This window comes from Centroberyx affinis, unplaced genomic scaffold, assembly GCF_046629955.1.
Source record: "Centroberyx affinis isolate AG114_WGS23_722 - 3 ecotype Tasmania unplaced genomic scaffold, CSIRO-AGI_Caff_v1 ptg000100l_1, whole genome shotgun sequence".
In the NCBI taxonomy this organism is placed as follows: domain Eukaryota; kingdom Metazoa; phylum Chordata; class Actinopteri; order Beryciformes; family Berycidae; genus Centroberyx; species Centroberyx affinis.
The window spans coordinates 655,001-670,444 of NW_027278802.1; the positions used below are offsets into that span (position 1 = coordinate 655,001).

The following is a 15,444-nucleotide window of genomic DNA, read 5'->3' on the forward strand; positions in this document are numbered from 1 at the left end:
ACATAGGTGTGCGTGTGCGTGCGCGTGCATGCCTGCGTGCAAAATACATATGGATATCTTGCAAGAGAGAGCGAGAGAGAGAGAGAGAATTCAAATTCTAAAAAGCCTTTTATTACCACATTTCAAACAACACTTCAACCAGAGAAGGAGAGAGAATGAGCTACATTAGCGCCATTAGACATGACCTAGTGAGAGTTGCTCTGTTGGGACGGTTTGTTCCATCAGGGAATGTAAATCTCTCAAACCTTCTGGTGTCTGCCCAAATTGTTCTTTCTTATGTAACATCACTCAGCCTAACGCCTGTCTCATTAATGAGCTGATTACTGATCAGAAATTCCCCTGATTCCTCAGATTCCCAACTGAAGCCTCATTCAAATACATGATTGAATCATGACTGAAAATCTACATGACTCAATCTGGCTCTGGCTACTCATCTTTTAAGATCTTGGCAACACAGTAGTGAGGACTGCACACTTCTCGCTTGCAAAAGTATTTGTTAGACGATATTAATACCAACATGTTTTGGCTACTGCTTTCATCTGTGTATAATCACATACTGTTGAGACAGCTTGAAGCGTTTCAGGACACACAATACACACACCTGCCAACAATCAATATCTATAAAAAAACAAAAAAAAAACAAAAAAAAAACAATCAATATCTTTCAATCAACCAGTGAATATCCAATGGGTAGCAATCTAATGAGTAAGGAAAACAGTGCTAGAATATCAATTAGTCCAATATTTCCAAAGATAAAATACAATAGATTCAACACTGAGACATCAAATATTATAACAATTCAATCCAGCAATTTAATAATGCAATTTTCTTTCCAAAAAACACGCTCATTTAAAATTTTCAAAATACAAAATAACAGCCCTAGTCCCATTTCTTGGAGTTTGACTAAATTTGACAAACAATATTTCAGCCAAATCTCAGTACTGGATGGAGGGCGGAGCAAGTGCACCAAGTTCTGCACTACCGGCATGGATGGAGGAATGGCCATCTGGGATGTCAAGGTAACATACACACACACACACTGCACTAGTGTGGTCAGATGTTGACCTTATTTGTGTGATTACAATTTCCTGTTGGCTCAATGTTTTCAGAGACATAATGCAGACAGATGTGTTTGAATATTTCACACTGTGTTTTCAGACTCTGGAGTCTGCCATGAAGGACTTGAAGATAGTCTGAGCCTGATGTTGTTTACATTGCCTGGCCCCAGCATAGCTTCTGGAGATATGAAGAAAACTGCTGCCTCCATAATTAAACAAAGCTTCTTGGCAATATGTTTAATCAGGTATTTTTTTATACTGGTAAAAAACGATCAGACTTGGGTCAAACAGCATTTCAAATCCCTTTGTGCTTGGTTGAGGCTGTCAAGCAGACTCAGCTGAATACTGTATGCAAAAGGATGATGTGACCCTTGGTCTGCAACTGGTACTTAGTTGATGAGTTAGGCTTGTATAATCACAGAGAGCTTATTCTGAGCTGAATGCTAAAAGCAGGTATTTTATATTAATCATCTTGAAAGGCTGCAGTACCTGTTAAATGCTTATGCTGGTCATAATACGCATTTAATAAATGATTACTGTTACAGTACTCAAAAATGCTTGACTCATTGCAAGCGTGTGTGTGTGTGTGTGTGTTTGTGTGTGAGAGAGACAGAGAGAGAGCGGGAGAGAGACAGAGAGACAGAGAGAGAGCGAGAGAGACAGAGAGAGAGAGACAGAGAGAGAGACAGAGAGAGAGAGAGACTATGTGTGAAGATGGTTTTCTACAGATGCAAACAGTTCAGGCACTTTTTTGGGAATAGCAGAGCAGATTAAATGGAACAGGGCAAGTCTCAGGTGTCTCCATTAGCCTGGGTGTCATGCCACAAATCCTCACAAATTATCATCACTGGTCAGAGGGTAATGGGAGTCAAATTCATTTGTTTTGTAGAAGGGTTTGAAAAGAAGCCTTGAGACAACTGCCAGTCGTTTTCCGAACACACTGAAGTTTCTGCTCAGCTGTTCCTAAATCAGCTATTCCTAAATCAGAGCTGCCCCACTTCCTTTTTGGCTGGGCAGAGTAATGTAAACATACAGCCATTATGAGGCCATCATCATAGCATTAATTATATCATCACCCGGCCTCCAACTCCGTGACTCCATCTCCACCTAGAGGCAGAACCAAGAACGGCACCCGGAGGCACAAACAGGCACGAATTTCTGTGCTGCCAGTCCCTCTGAAAAGGATGAGACAGCCGTCACTTATCAATTAAAACCCCCTTCTCACCGAGTCATTATGAGCTGAGGCTTGGTGACATAGGGACCGACAGGGGGAGAAGATTACCGTGCAGAGAGCAGAGCAGAGGGCGCAGGAACCCGGCTGTCTCCTCTGAGACCCTCCGCGACGCCCACACTTCCGGACTGGATCCTCTGGAAGCGGCTGGCTGGGTCGAGATGCGTCCGTCGGCTGGTGCTGCTTGAGATGAGGACGAGACGGTGAAACGGCGATGCTCGCTACGGCACGTTAGATTGCTCATTTCACACCACAATTGATCAAATCGCCGCGGTAATTTGCTTCACGCTCAGAGGGAATTCAGGCTTCAGCCTCGCTGTCTGTCTGCTGTCAACTGTTGCTTATTTCCACTTTAAATGAATCTTGTAAGGTAGGTGAAATCATTTAGTGTCATTTTCTCCACAGCTAATATAATTTATTATGCGAGACTGCAGATAAGGTGTAAGTGTTTGCACCACGATGATGATGATGATGATGATGACAGTGATGGGAATGTTTGGCAATGGGGTGATTAATATTAACACACAGATTTACATATATATAACCGATCATGTAATATGTATACGCCTGTAGTGTGTATGTGCTTGACAAGCATTATCAACACATAACTGCCACTTCCCTTCTCTTCATCTTGCTATCTCTTGTGCCTCTACTCTTTCTGTGTTTTGCTTTGCCTGAGACATGGTAAGCCAAATACCCTCCTGGGCCTCGGCCTGGTGGACTTAGATATTTGGATTAAACATGCGAGCTTTGGGCCCACGTCCAGTCTGTTGTATTGGTGTGGGCTGGGTTTCACAGTGGGAAGAGGTCAAAGGGAGCTGAGTGTAGCAGAGCAGCCCAGAATGTTTTTTTTTTAGCCCAAATATATCTGTTGACTCGGGGCAAAACCCCCTCAGCTGATGTGGAAAATCCTCGGATTCCCATGTGGAAAGTCTGGGCTCAAAGTGTGTTATAATGTAGGACACTGGCAAAATATCACATTGCAATGTTAGTTGCTGAGTACTGTGGGTGTAATATGAATTGTAATACACATGGATACAGCTTTTCCAGAATTTTATTTTTTCAGTGGTTAAAACAAATCTAAACATTTTAGGGGAAATGAGGTGGTTATGCTTATTGTTTTGCTGCAAAATATGAAAGATTTTCTCATCCGCCCAGTGTGAATTGTGGAGTACTTTCTTCTTCTACTGCACTGCTAAATATTGACTCCTGTCATGATTTGGAAACTGCATAAGTCAGTATTGCGGCTTCACACTTTAATTGTACAGCCGTCCTATAGATTTCCCTATCATTTTACACTTTCACACACAATGGAGTTCACTGTGTTTGCTTGTTTTCCAGCCCATTTATTACACACTTACACAACGACCAGGATTTGCAGTGTGTATTGGTTAAGCTTGAGCATAAAATAGGATTTGAAAATAATTTATATTCACCATTAACGTGACTGAGGTTTAGAACTCCAAGGTTCAATAAAACAAGTCAAGCAGACAGCGTTCCTTCTATCCGTCGGTCTTGGACACGAGGAGTTTCCAGGGTGAAGAATGAAGGCTGTTTCCAACACACAGATGCCCGCAGCGACGCTCCTCCCTGTCCAGTTAGTGTGTCTGTCCGTCTGGCCTCTGGCCTGCTAATTATCAGCCAGCTTGATGAAGTCATTAATGACCCAGCCAAGCCTGCTGGGCCTGGCACTTGCACATACACACACACCAGAGAGAGAGTCAGTCAGTGGGAGACCAGGGTTGGATACAGGGTGAGGTAGCCTTTTATTTGGGACAGGACGATGTGTTTCTGGGCTGTGTTGCTCTGGGCTGGGTCAGTCAGTATTAATAGCACTGAATGAGTGTCACTCTAAATACAGCTGCTTAAGGAATGGGAGCATGAACAGAAAGGAGAGAGAAAAGATGAAGAGAAAGGATGAGCCGTTTTTGTCAGGATCTCTTTCCCATGATTACGTGAGGCGGATTTGGTACCTTCTTTCACCACCTCTTCAGATTTGTTGCCTGTATCTCAGTATTTCCGCGGGGAGGGGCAGGGATGTCAAATAAATCAGCATAACATTGTGTTCTATTGTATTTTACACAGGTGGACAACAATACAGGGATGTCCTGTAAGATGGCTAAATTAAAGGATAATACCACTCTATTTCTAGATTGAAATATGTTTTCCCCATGTCATTGGCAGTTTCGTTTGTGCGTGTGAAAATTCACTACTGTCACCTACAGACAGAAATGAGAGTTTATCTCGCTCTCTAATGAGAGGACACATGAATGCTCAGCTCCATGAGAGTCAATAAAAGATGTTTCTAAGAGCACCCAGGGAGATATCCTGGAATTATGGGTCCATTTTATTGTTCAGATGTATTAGAAAGCACTCTGTGAGGCTGCAAAACCTCCTGTTTATTCTCAACAGAGCAATAACACACTGCACATCCTGGAGATGTTGCAGCTCTTTGGTGGTTTCAACCTTTGGGAAAGACATTTTCATGTTCACAAATATTGATTGGCTGTCCTAATGCCAGAGGATTAATATGTGAATTTTTAAATTGAGTGGTATTCCCCTTTAACTGCAGCCTACTTCTCGTATTGAGAATATTGAGTCCCACCAATCTTAGAACAATGTATGTGATTCCTGTTGTGTGTGTGTGTGTGTGTGTGTGACATCGCTAAATCTAGGTCTCTTATGAAATCTGGCTCTGCAAGATGCAGCAGAAAAACAGGGAGGGGTTGTGGTTTGTGAGTGTCTGTGTGTGTGTGTGTGTGTGTGTGTGTGTGTGTGTTCGTGTTCGTGTTCGTGTGTACACACGGATGTGTTTTTTCCTGTCTCTGTCCATTGCCTTTTCCCCTGCTACATGTTAATTTAATCATCGGGAAGCGGAGAGGAGATATAGGACAGAGCAGAAAAGGATGGGGTAGATGGGAAAGAAAGATGAAAGAAAAAAAGGAGTTTTCTTGTATAAAAAAAAGACAATCCCCTGCTCCGGGGTTTCCATGACAACAGTGACATCACTGATGGAGCTCTCCCTCCTCAGTTGTTCCGTGTTTATTTGGGTTTCTGTGTGAGTGTCTCAGGCAACTGAGCTTACGTACACGGGGTGTATGTGGGTATGCAGGCACATCTATACGTGTGCATTGTTTATGAAAGAGATCAAGACAAACCTCTGGTTCAGTCAGTCCATGGTTACCCACTGTTGCCAGGCAACAGCAGTCATGGCAACAAGTTGAAGCGTGATCTGGCTTGGTCAAAGCGTTGCTAAGCAAAAGGACAGGGTGGGGTGAACTGTTTCTATATGCACTGTCCAAAAACCTTTGGATACAAATATTACAGATGCTCAACATGGTTTAAGGACAGATAAGGACACAGCATTGTCTCAAATAAGATTAAAAAAAAAAACATGCCTCCCACAAATGTACCTTTGTAGGTGACTTCCAAACATCCTTATAATTCTGTTTTAAGGAAAAACAGAAATTAATAAGATCACTGGAAAAGGGTGTGTTGAGTTTAATTTTCATCAATTATCATCTATCTTATAAATTCAAAAGGCTGCTCTGCTAGTGTGTATGTCTCATTCTTGAATGTGGCAATATCTCCTGTGTCTCATTGCAGATTGTTGTTCAGAAGGTGTAAACTCCATTGAAGTTATAAAAATGATACCTATTGATATGTGATAATTCCAGGTTTATGAACAACCGTGTTCCTCCTAACAAGAGATACCAGCCCACAGAGTATGAGCATGCTGCCAACTGTGCCACGCATGCGGTGAATGCACACACACACACACACACGCGCACACACACACACACACACACACACACACACACACAAACAGTCAGACACGCTGAGTTTGGACAGATTACTGAAGCAGACACACAGATGAACACACACACACAAAGTACAGTAGATTAATTATTAACTAGGTTTTATCTGTGGCTGTTGAATGAGAACACAGGAAAAATCATCTAACATAAATTATATAACACACACACACACAGACTCACATTTGTCACCACTGGATTTTTTTTAATACAGTCACATTGGATTTCAGTCTCATTCTGCTTATTTGTCTATCTTTGTGTCATGTTTCATTCATTTTCTGAACTGCATTTAGTTATGGATAATCCCGAGTCTATTGGGCAGTTCAGTGCTGCACTTCCAGTCAGAGGACCAATGGGAGCGTGTGTCAGCCTGGGTGTATGGGGCGGGGCTCAGCTCGCTCTTCATCATCTCCACCCTGTTCCACACTGTGGCCTGGAAGAAGAGCCACCTACGGTACACACACAAACACACACACACACACGCACACATTTTAAATGGTTTACTTGCACCAGCAGAATTAGATTAGAATTTGCACTGGATTCTAACATTACAGATGTACAGCATGCTTAAAGGACACAAAAAGCACTTTGACACACAGCCTGGCTGCCTCTTACTGCAGAGACTGAGCAGAATTTTGCAAGTGTTTTGTTTTGTTTTGTTTTGTTTTGTTTTTCTATACTGTCTGTCTCTCTTTCTCTCTCACACACAGAAACAAAGAAACAAATAGTTAGGTTGTTTTGTCTGTCTCTTCAGGTCTGTAGAGCACTGCTTCCACATGTGTGACAGGATGGTGATCTACTTCTTCATTGCAGCCTCCTACGCTCCTTGGTAAACAAACTATTCTGCTAGGTGTGTGTGTGTGTGTGTGTGTGTGTGTGTAGAGGGCAGCATGTGTATACTTTTAGTTATTTTTTCCTGTTCATGCTTGTGTGTGTGCCAGGCTAAACCTGAGGGAGCTGGGTCCCTGGGCGTGCCACATGCGCTGGTTAGTGTGGGTCATGGCTTCTGTAGGAACCACCTACGTCTTCTTCTTCCATGAGAGGTCAGTTCACACACGCACACACACACACACACACACACACACACATCACAAGCATACTGTCTGTACACGCATGCAGACAAGGTGTCTTCACGGAGTTGTAAACCAAATCTCACTCATTCTGTCTTGGTCTCTATCTATCTATCTATCTATCTATCTATCTATCTATCTATCTCTCTATCTATCTATCTCTCTATCTATCTATCTATCTATCTGTCTATCTCTCTTTCTCTCTCTCTCTCTCTGTTTTAGGTATAAGATCATGGAGTTGATCTGTTACACAGTGATGGGAGTCTTTCCTGCCTTGGTCATCCTCTCCATGGTGAGCCCACTCGTCCGGTCTCACCTTTCTTTTGTGTGTTTATGTGCAGTCATCACCTCACTGTAATGCATTTACAGCTTGAGAAGAATAAACTGTCACTTCTCCTCCTTCCCAGCCGGAGCAGTCGGGGTTGTGTGAACTGCTGGCAGGCGGGGCCTGCTACTGTCTGGGGATGGTCTTCTTCAAAAGCGACGGCATCGTCCCGTTCGCTCACGCCATTTGGCACCTGTTTGTTGCCATGGGAGCAGCCATACACTACTACGCCATCTGGAAGTACCTCTACGCCCAGCCGCCCAATCAGGTCCAGACCTCCAGATGACATCAACACTGACCTCACAGGAAGCAGCTCCTGTGTTTGAGCAAATTCAAGGAGATAAAGTGGAGTTCAGTTCAATTAAATTTTAAGTTTTTATTTTCACGGTTATTTTGGTTGGTTTTAGATGGTCAGGGATTAAATCAATACTCTAGGAAATTCCTCTCTGTGGTGCACCTCCAGATTGAGGGCATTGTCTTGTTGTGAAGCAAGATATGTTTACAGTTAGCTGACTAGACTATCATAATTACTTTTGGTGCATTTCAAGTATTACCATCATCATTTACAACAGGTATTTTTTCTATATTATATTTAAGAACTAACATTTTAAGTTGCAACATCATACTATTCCAGTTTGGATGGCTAGATAGTATTATTATTATTATTGTTACTATAAATGAGTGCTATCTACATTGTAGTACACTGTATGGTTTAATAATGGTTGCTTCAGTCAGTGATTTACTGTGTGATTTCCAAATCAAGCATGACTGTAGAGTGATGTTTTCCATACAGATGTTCATGGTTTGAGTCTTGAAGACTCCACCTGAGTGCTTCCACTTCTAGCAGGCTCTGCACAGTACGATTATCAAGCATAATTACTGACTTCTAATAGTTTACTGTTGTTGGTTAGGTTTAGTAGATTCAAAATGTCATCATCAATACGATTTATACAGTATATATTTATTTATGAAGTATATATTCATTGTCATCTAGTTTTCCTTCTACTCTTCTGTTCCACAGTAGCTTTAGCTGAATCCCCATATTCTCTTCATCATCTCCATCTTAACTGAATGGGAACCATTTGATACGTCAAAGCAACCTGGTTGAACCTCAGAGGGGAAAACCACTGTCTTATCAACACTGCCAGAAGACAGATTTACTGCCGCAATCAATAGCACACTATTATTATTATACTATGTTTCACACTTGAAAGGAAACCGAAGCTATAGTATTGTTGAACAATCTGGCCCAATATTAAGGCATCTCAGGTGTGTGTGTGTGTGTGTGTGTGTGGCGTGTGTGTTTGTGTGTGTGTTGCGTGCGCGAGTGTGTGTGATTGTGGTTGTGTGTGTGAGTGTGTGTGTGTGTGTGTGGGGATATTCTGTACTATCTGACTCCCATGAATCCAAAGCCTCTAATCGGCTGAGTCTATGTTTACACGCGAACGCATGTACCTTGAACACATGAAACATGTAAGAAATGTATTTGAAATGTGTATGTACTCTAAGTGTTATATGTATGGCACATGGTATACTGGATAGGCTTGTATAGTATGATGAGGGAGACAAAGTGTGGCTAGATGACCAAAAGGTCTTGTTCTACCTAGCAGGCTTTCACACTGGCATGTATAAAGTCTGCTGGTTAAATCAGATCATGCAGAAACTGTCTAGTATTCGTAGGTGTAAAAAAGATCCTTCTTTTTTAAATCTCTGCTCCTCTTCCCCATCTTTTTCATTGCTGTCCGTCTCAGGATTTGGATCAGTTCAGGTTTTAAAGGTATTGCCTGTGAAGCCACATTCTAGGAGCAGTAAAGCTGCTCCAGTTGTTGGGACACTGTCTCCAGCAACGGAAATGATCAAATTACTATAAAGCTGCTTTCTTTCACTGATCAGTCTCTAATGCTGTTGCCACTCAAACTGCTAATTTACATCCCGACTAGTCCCAAAGTGTCGGTTCAACAAGTTCTACATATGTGTAATATTATCATTCATGAAATAAGCATAAAGGCAAAAGCTCTGAAACAGTGAAGAATTGGCATACAACCGCTGCAGATATTATATTAAAGCTGTATTCATGTGTAATAAACAAATCTAGAGATATGTAACTAATAAGCAGCTGTGTCACCACAGTCTCCCGGGGATCTCCTGGTCTCCCCTGCTGCCTCACTGCCTCTGAACACGTCCTGTTGGCTCAAATGAACTGTTTCATTCCAAAACTCTAGATGCCCTGTATCTGTACTCAGTTCCGGTCCTCGAGGTCCGGTGTGCTACAGGTTTTTCTTCCTCCCTGATAGTTAATGAGCCACACCTGGTGTCAGGTAGATACAGACCAGGTATGGATCATTAACCACCGGGGAGGAACAAAAAGCTGCAGGACACCGGACCTCGAGTAACTAGGCTTCATATAATTTTCATTTCTCCACAGTTAAAAACATGAATAACAGAAGGCACTTGGTAGAGCAAAAACCTCCACCAATGTTCAGCCTCCATAACGGTTTATGTTTGTTTATTATTTGTTGACAGCTGATTTAGAAGTCCTGGTTGTCAGACTTTCCCACCAGAACATGAACGCAGCATAATAGGCTACAACAAGATAATCATTTATTTCAGCCAAATCTGTTTGTTACTTTCGGAGACATTAAGAAAATGACAGGGGTGAAAAAAGTTAATTTCATGTCAGAACTCATTTCCTTAGCGGGCTGGTGGTGGCAAATGGTGGATATCTCATTTTGGAATGAAACACTTCAGATATTCTCAAATTGAAGAGTAGGCTACTTTTTAGTACTGTTTCTACTCTCAGTGTTTACTTGAGCCTGCGGGAAACATCAAAATGAAAGTTTACTGTTTTCGTAGCCCACACTGGGGGGTCAAACCATGGTTCCACAGGCAGGTTTGGCCAAGCCGAGATGAAGTATTTTAGGATTTGACCTGTGTCTGTCTTATCTTGGTTATGATTTCTATCTCATTTGGACATTCGGCCCTCCTGACTTTGTACAGGCCTACAGCCCTGTGGTTTTATAACCCTCTATGAAGCCTTCATGACCGTCTGTACATTGTTTCTAGATGCTCTGTGATTGTGGAGCTGCTGACTCTGTTCTCAGTGCTGCTGGTGTTTTCTTTGGCCATAAGATGCTCTCTGGTCCTACAAGACTAATTATATTATCCTCTATTCTCTCTCTCTCTCTCTCTCTCTCTCTCTCTGTGTCTCTCTCTCGTTTTCATATCAGTTATTGTGTCTGTGGTGCTTTTGTGCTGTGATAAGCCTAAATATGAAGCCAACAATGCTTGTATCTTTTGTATTTGTCTTTTAATAAAAAGCTTTTACATGAGTATATTTCTGGACTCTTAACATTTTATACAGATGAACGTCTCAGAAAAGACAACTGTATTTCTCATTTGTATTTTATTTAATAGAACCGTTGTGTTGTGAACTTACAATACTTACAGTACTTTCCTTTTCAAGCTTTTGGCCATCATCACAATAGGGGACAGAGATATGAAATATTCGAAGTATGGTCCATTTTGGGCACTGGAATTACATTCTTCCTATGTGCGCTGTTGACAGCATAATCTGTAAGTACATCCAAAATATATTTTGACCACTCAAAATGTATTTGTAGTGAATGTTATCCACATGTAGGCTACTTGGGCGATACTAACATATTCTGACGGATATGTGAAATGTGTTTTTTGTATTTGGGGATACATTCATGTCCTTCAACATCAAATTAAGCTACAGGAGCTTAGCTTCCTGGTTTATCAGTACAGGCCTACTGCACAGCTTCTGCACATGGGTGCCCTTGTCATGTCAAGGACCCCCAAATAAATCAGGAAACGGGGCCGTATTTGATTAAAATCTGACCCACATATCCTTTTGAGAGGATTATTGTTGCTACATATGAGTAAGAAGCGAAATACATCACTGATATTATAGTAGAGGAGAAAACTGGAGAGAGTGGAATCTATAATCAAGGAAATCATTCTACATTCTCCCATTATGCTAACAGCAATAGTGAAGTTTTGCTATATTTAATTTTTCTTATGACACTCCTGGACCCCTGCTTTTCAAGGACCCCTAGTGTGGCCCTGACCCCACTTTGGGAACCACTGCACAGGGGCATAGCAGGGAATTATAGGCCCTATGCACAAGAAGTGACTCTGGGTCGCCGTCCACTTTTCTCTCATCCCCACACCACCATTATTCTATCTGACAAACATCTACAGTATGTCTATATCCACAACTGAAACACACCTCCACACATTCAGTTGCTGATCAGTTATTGGTCACATTCCAAAATATGTTTTGTGCACGTATGTACTTCAGTTGTAATCTGTCTATATAGGGAAGACAATTTTGTTTCAGTCTGCACAGGAAAAACCAAACCAGATTTTATTGCTCATTGCCTGCTCATTCCAGTTTGTCACAACACATCACACAACAGTTGCTGTCTCAAATGTTTGATAAAGTTTTATGTTTGCAGTTTTGCAGCTTTCAATCAAAGCTGTTTCAAACCTGGAACAGTGTGAAATAAAAACATCAAATATTTATAAACATAGCCTACACTGGAGAACTTCAAAATGCATTTGAGTCCAGACACTTTAGGGGTCCTCCCTCAGCTTGGGGCCAGTCAGTACCCCAGTTTCCCCTACTTCACCCCAGCCAGTCTGGATAGCATCTGTGCTGCGCTCGTACCGCCGGTGCCCGCCAGGCGGAGACGTCTCCATACTTTTTGCACATGAGCAGGTGCGCCCTGCCCGAAACCGAGCCGAGGTGAACCAGCGCGGAGAGCTCGGGTGTTTCCGTCCCGGCTCGGCGGTGAACCGGTGTGGATTGGAATGCGGTCGCCGGAGGCAGTACGGGCATTGCTGCTGGACGCTCCGCGGAGATGTGCGTATGGAAACGGGGGATTTCAACGGCTGGTTATCGCCCAAGTTAACAGGGTGTCTGGGTGCGGGGGTGGGGAGCACCGGGCAGCTGGGTGTCACTCGCTGTGTTTTTTTTCCTGTTTGCAAGGGATTTTCTTCTAGAGAGACGGAATGAGAGAGAAGCCGCGGATTCCCCAGCACCATGGAGCCACGCACTGCAGGCAGAGTGAGTAGCCCGACTCTAATGCAATAGACGTCCAGCAGACCTCGGGGGACTGGGCTTGTCGCTACTGGAAATCATGCATCAACTTTTCCCAGACATTTTATTTCCATCTGGCTGTTAGTGATGACACCACGGCCTTTCCGTTACTGATAGTTAAAAACAGAAAATTCATATTGACATGGGTGTGTTATTTTTAGCTGACAAAACAATGTATGCGTTAATTGGTGATCATATATTTCTGGTGAGCTCAACTAAAAGCCTGAGAGACACCTGCCCGTTTGAGGCTGGGTTACTACTGGGTTGGTCCAGCTTTTAGTGCAGCTCCTGCCGACTCATCAGCGGATTAATTTCTAAGGATTTTCTCCTGCCTTTTGTTGCTACGGCGGTTGCTACTGACGACCAAACTGAGACCGAAGTGGTAAACAGACGGACGGACAGACATTAAATAAAGTCTAGGCCTATACTAGCCACAAGTTCCCGTCCAACGGGGCGTTGTAGGAGTCTATTTTTTTCTTAATGCAGTTTTTTATTCTGACCTTCGAGTATTCCAGGCAAGGACAGACTGCGTTTCATTAAGCCAAGTCAAAAAAAAAAAAAAAAGAGGTGCAGAAGTTGTAGTGTGTGTGACATGTTAGAAAATACAGCCTAAAGCCTGGGTCACTAAACACAACCTACCATTGCACCATTGCATTATTTAGGCCCCGTGTGTGTGTGTGTGTGTGTGTGTGTGTGTGTGTGTGTGTGTGTGTGTGTGTGTGTGTGTGTGTGTGTGGACACAGGAGGGGTCTGTTGGTCCGAGGATTGAGTTAACTGCGGCCAAGTAGCCAGATTACTGTGGATTAGCAGGCATTTAAAATAGTCACGTTATCCCACCAGTGCTTGCAGAGTCAGCTACAACAACACCTTTTAGGCTGCCTGCCAAATATTTGCTGAAAAGAAAAAAGGCCTTTATGAGATCTAAGTGGACCATACACAAGTTACAATCAGAGAGACTGCATGAAGTGCTACTGTCATCAGGTGAAACTGAAAGCTCTGCTGCTGCACTGTGTTCAGTCTGCTCCTAATGCAACCTGCATCAAAGGTCTTCATCGGTCAAAAGAGTTCATCTAAAGCCAAGAGAGAAGCGTGACTCACCTCGGTCATGGAAAGATGTATGAGGAAATATGTATGATCTGGATCCAGGCAGACAAAGGGTTAATCATTTGTTTAATTTATACTTTATTTAATCAGATAGTCTCATAGATTCAACGTCACCCTTTCAAGAGAGACCTGAGAAGAAAAACATATTCATGAAAATAGCAAAAAACACAATGCAATTCAGTCAGCAACATACAGGGACATACAAGGAGGCATCATTGCTTTAAAATCACTTAATTTAGCATAATTTAGAAGTGCTTTGTAGTTGTGCTGCAAATTGTGCATTTATAAAGTGCATAGTATCTTGCCATGTCCAGAATTTATGTGATCTGGTGCCATAATTTCTGCATTTGAAAGAAAGTAGAGATGTGACATATTAGGATAGTTTAAAAAGTGGACTCTTATAGATAAATATAATGCAATGCATTTCCACGGTTATTGTTAGAGATGACAAACCAACTTTTTGATATAAATCACAATGGTGAGTGCAGAATATATCTCTTATAATAAAACACAAGGCACTGTGGTAAACTGCATCCAGTGAACTCAATGAAGGGAAGCATGAGAATATAAAATGTCTCCATAATCAAATACAGACATGGCTGTGGGAGAGAGAAGCACAGTTTGTTTCTATTCAAAAAATCAAAATTGTATCCTCAGTTTCTGCCTTGGACCTGGACACAACAGCATGTAGTCAGACCCATATCTGTCTAGTTGGTTCAAAGAGAAGCGAGTTGGAAAATGTCTGTCTTGGGCATGCCTCTATCATACGATGTGCTGTTGATGTGCTGCTTTCACAATCTCATTTGTTCCTCTGGTGAAGAAATGTGCGCTGCAGCTTACTTAGGACCAGAAATCAGCATCAAAAAGCTAAAACCCACAGCAGTAAAACCTGATTCCTGGACCTGGAAAAGAAGTTAGTTTAAAGATCCAGAACCTAATGTGGATCTTCAGGTTTTGCTGTGAAGTAATACTGAAATAACCTTCTTCTCCTGTCCAGTGTGAAAGGAGACAGTAAGACATGCAAAGCGTCTGACCCTGAACCCTGAACCTTCACCCCTGAGACTGCTGCTGCTGCACAGAGGGGTGACAATACGCAACAACATCCAGGTAATGGACACACACACACACACACACACACACACACACACACAGACACACACACACACACACACTCCTGCACCTAGGGCTGGGCTATAAATCGGATTTTCGTTATCGTAATATCGTTGCGCTACAGTGAAGTGATACAATTTCCTGAACTTATTCACCTGTTCTGGCTGGGTAAAATGAACAATGATTGACTTTACCTGCTCATCATATCCATATTACTATTAGTGATTACATATTATAGATAACTAATGATCATTACTAATTTTCTAAATTTCCTTGTGTGTAAATATCTTATGAAAGCACAAATACTCATTCCCCCAAAATATCATCATCACGTTATCGATATCGAGGTATTCGGTTTAAAATATTGTGATATTTGATTTTGTCACTCTCACCCAGCCCTACCTGTACCCTGCATACACAGCTTTTCTATCATATCATCTTTGTAAAGGCTGCCATGGTGTCGGTCTATCCATTGTCATCATCATTTATCATGGTCTCTATATGGTGGAGATTTAGTAGAATACAGAAACATTACAGAAATACAGTTTCTACACGGTACCTTTCAGTATATTACAAGTGTGCCGTAAGTACGTGTAAGCTGTAGCT

At 42.2% G+C, this 15,444-nt stretch overlaps 2 protein-coding genes across 4 annotated transcripts in view; both read left to right on the plus strand.

The window, feature by feature from the left end:
* arpc1b (actin related protein 2/3 complex, subunit 1B) overlaps positions 1–1,615 on the plus strand; it is a 5,434-nt gene extending 3,819 nt beyond the window's left edge. For both annotated transcript variants that reach the window (XM_071522812.1, XM_071522805.1), the window contains exons 9-10: positions 929–1,019; positions 1,159–1,615. In XM_071522812.1, coding sequence (XP_071378913.1) covers positions 929–1,019; positions 1,159–1,197 — 130 coding nt within the window. In that variant the 3' untranslated portion in view covers positions 1,198–1,615. The remainder of the gene's footprint in view (positions 1–928; positions 1,020–1,158) is intronic.
* Positions 1,616–2,645: 1,030 nt separating this feature from the next.
* Positions 2,646–7,785, plus strand: LOC139647347 (monocyte to macrophage differentiation factor 2-like). 2 transcript variants are annotated; one of them, XM_071523236.1, is made up of 7 exons: positions 2,646–2,659; positions 5,967–6,048; positions 6,398–6,558; positions 6,859–6,933; positions 7,046–7,147; positions 7,397–7,466; positions 7,582–7,785. In XM_071523236.1, the coding sequence occupies exons 1-7, from the start codon at positions 2,646–2,648 to the stop codon at positions 7,783–7,785; spliced, it is 708 nt and encodes a 235-aa protein (XP_071379337.1). The 2 variants fall into 2 exon arrangements, with proteins under 2 accessions (XP_071379337.1, XP_071379329.1); XM_071523228.1 differs by lacking the exon at positions 2,646–2,659 and adding an exon at positions 3,834–3,859.
* Positions 7,786–15,444: the final 7,659 nt, after the last annotated feature.

Coding starts and splice junctions, on each gene's coding strand:
- LOC139647347 (XM_071523228.1), top strand. CDS start 3,834: ATGAAGGCTGTTTCCAACACACAGAT. Junction 7,148..7,396: donor GTCTTCTTCTTCCATGAGAG/GTCAGTTCACAC, acceptor TCTCTGTTTTAG/GTATAAGATCATGGAGTTGA. Junction 7,467..7,581: donor CCTTGGTCATCCTCTCCATG/GTGAGCCCACTC, acceptor CCTCCTTCCCAG/CCGGAGCAGTCGGGGTTGTG.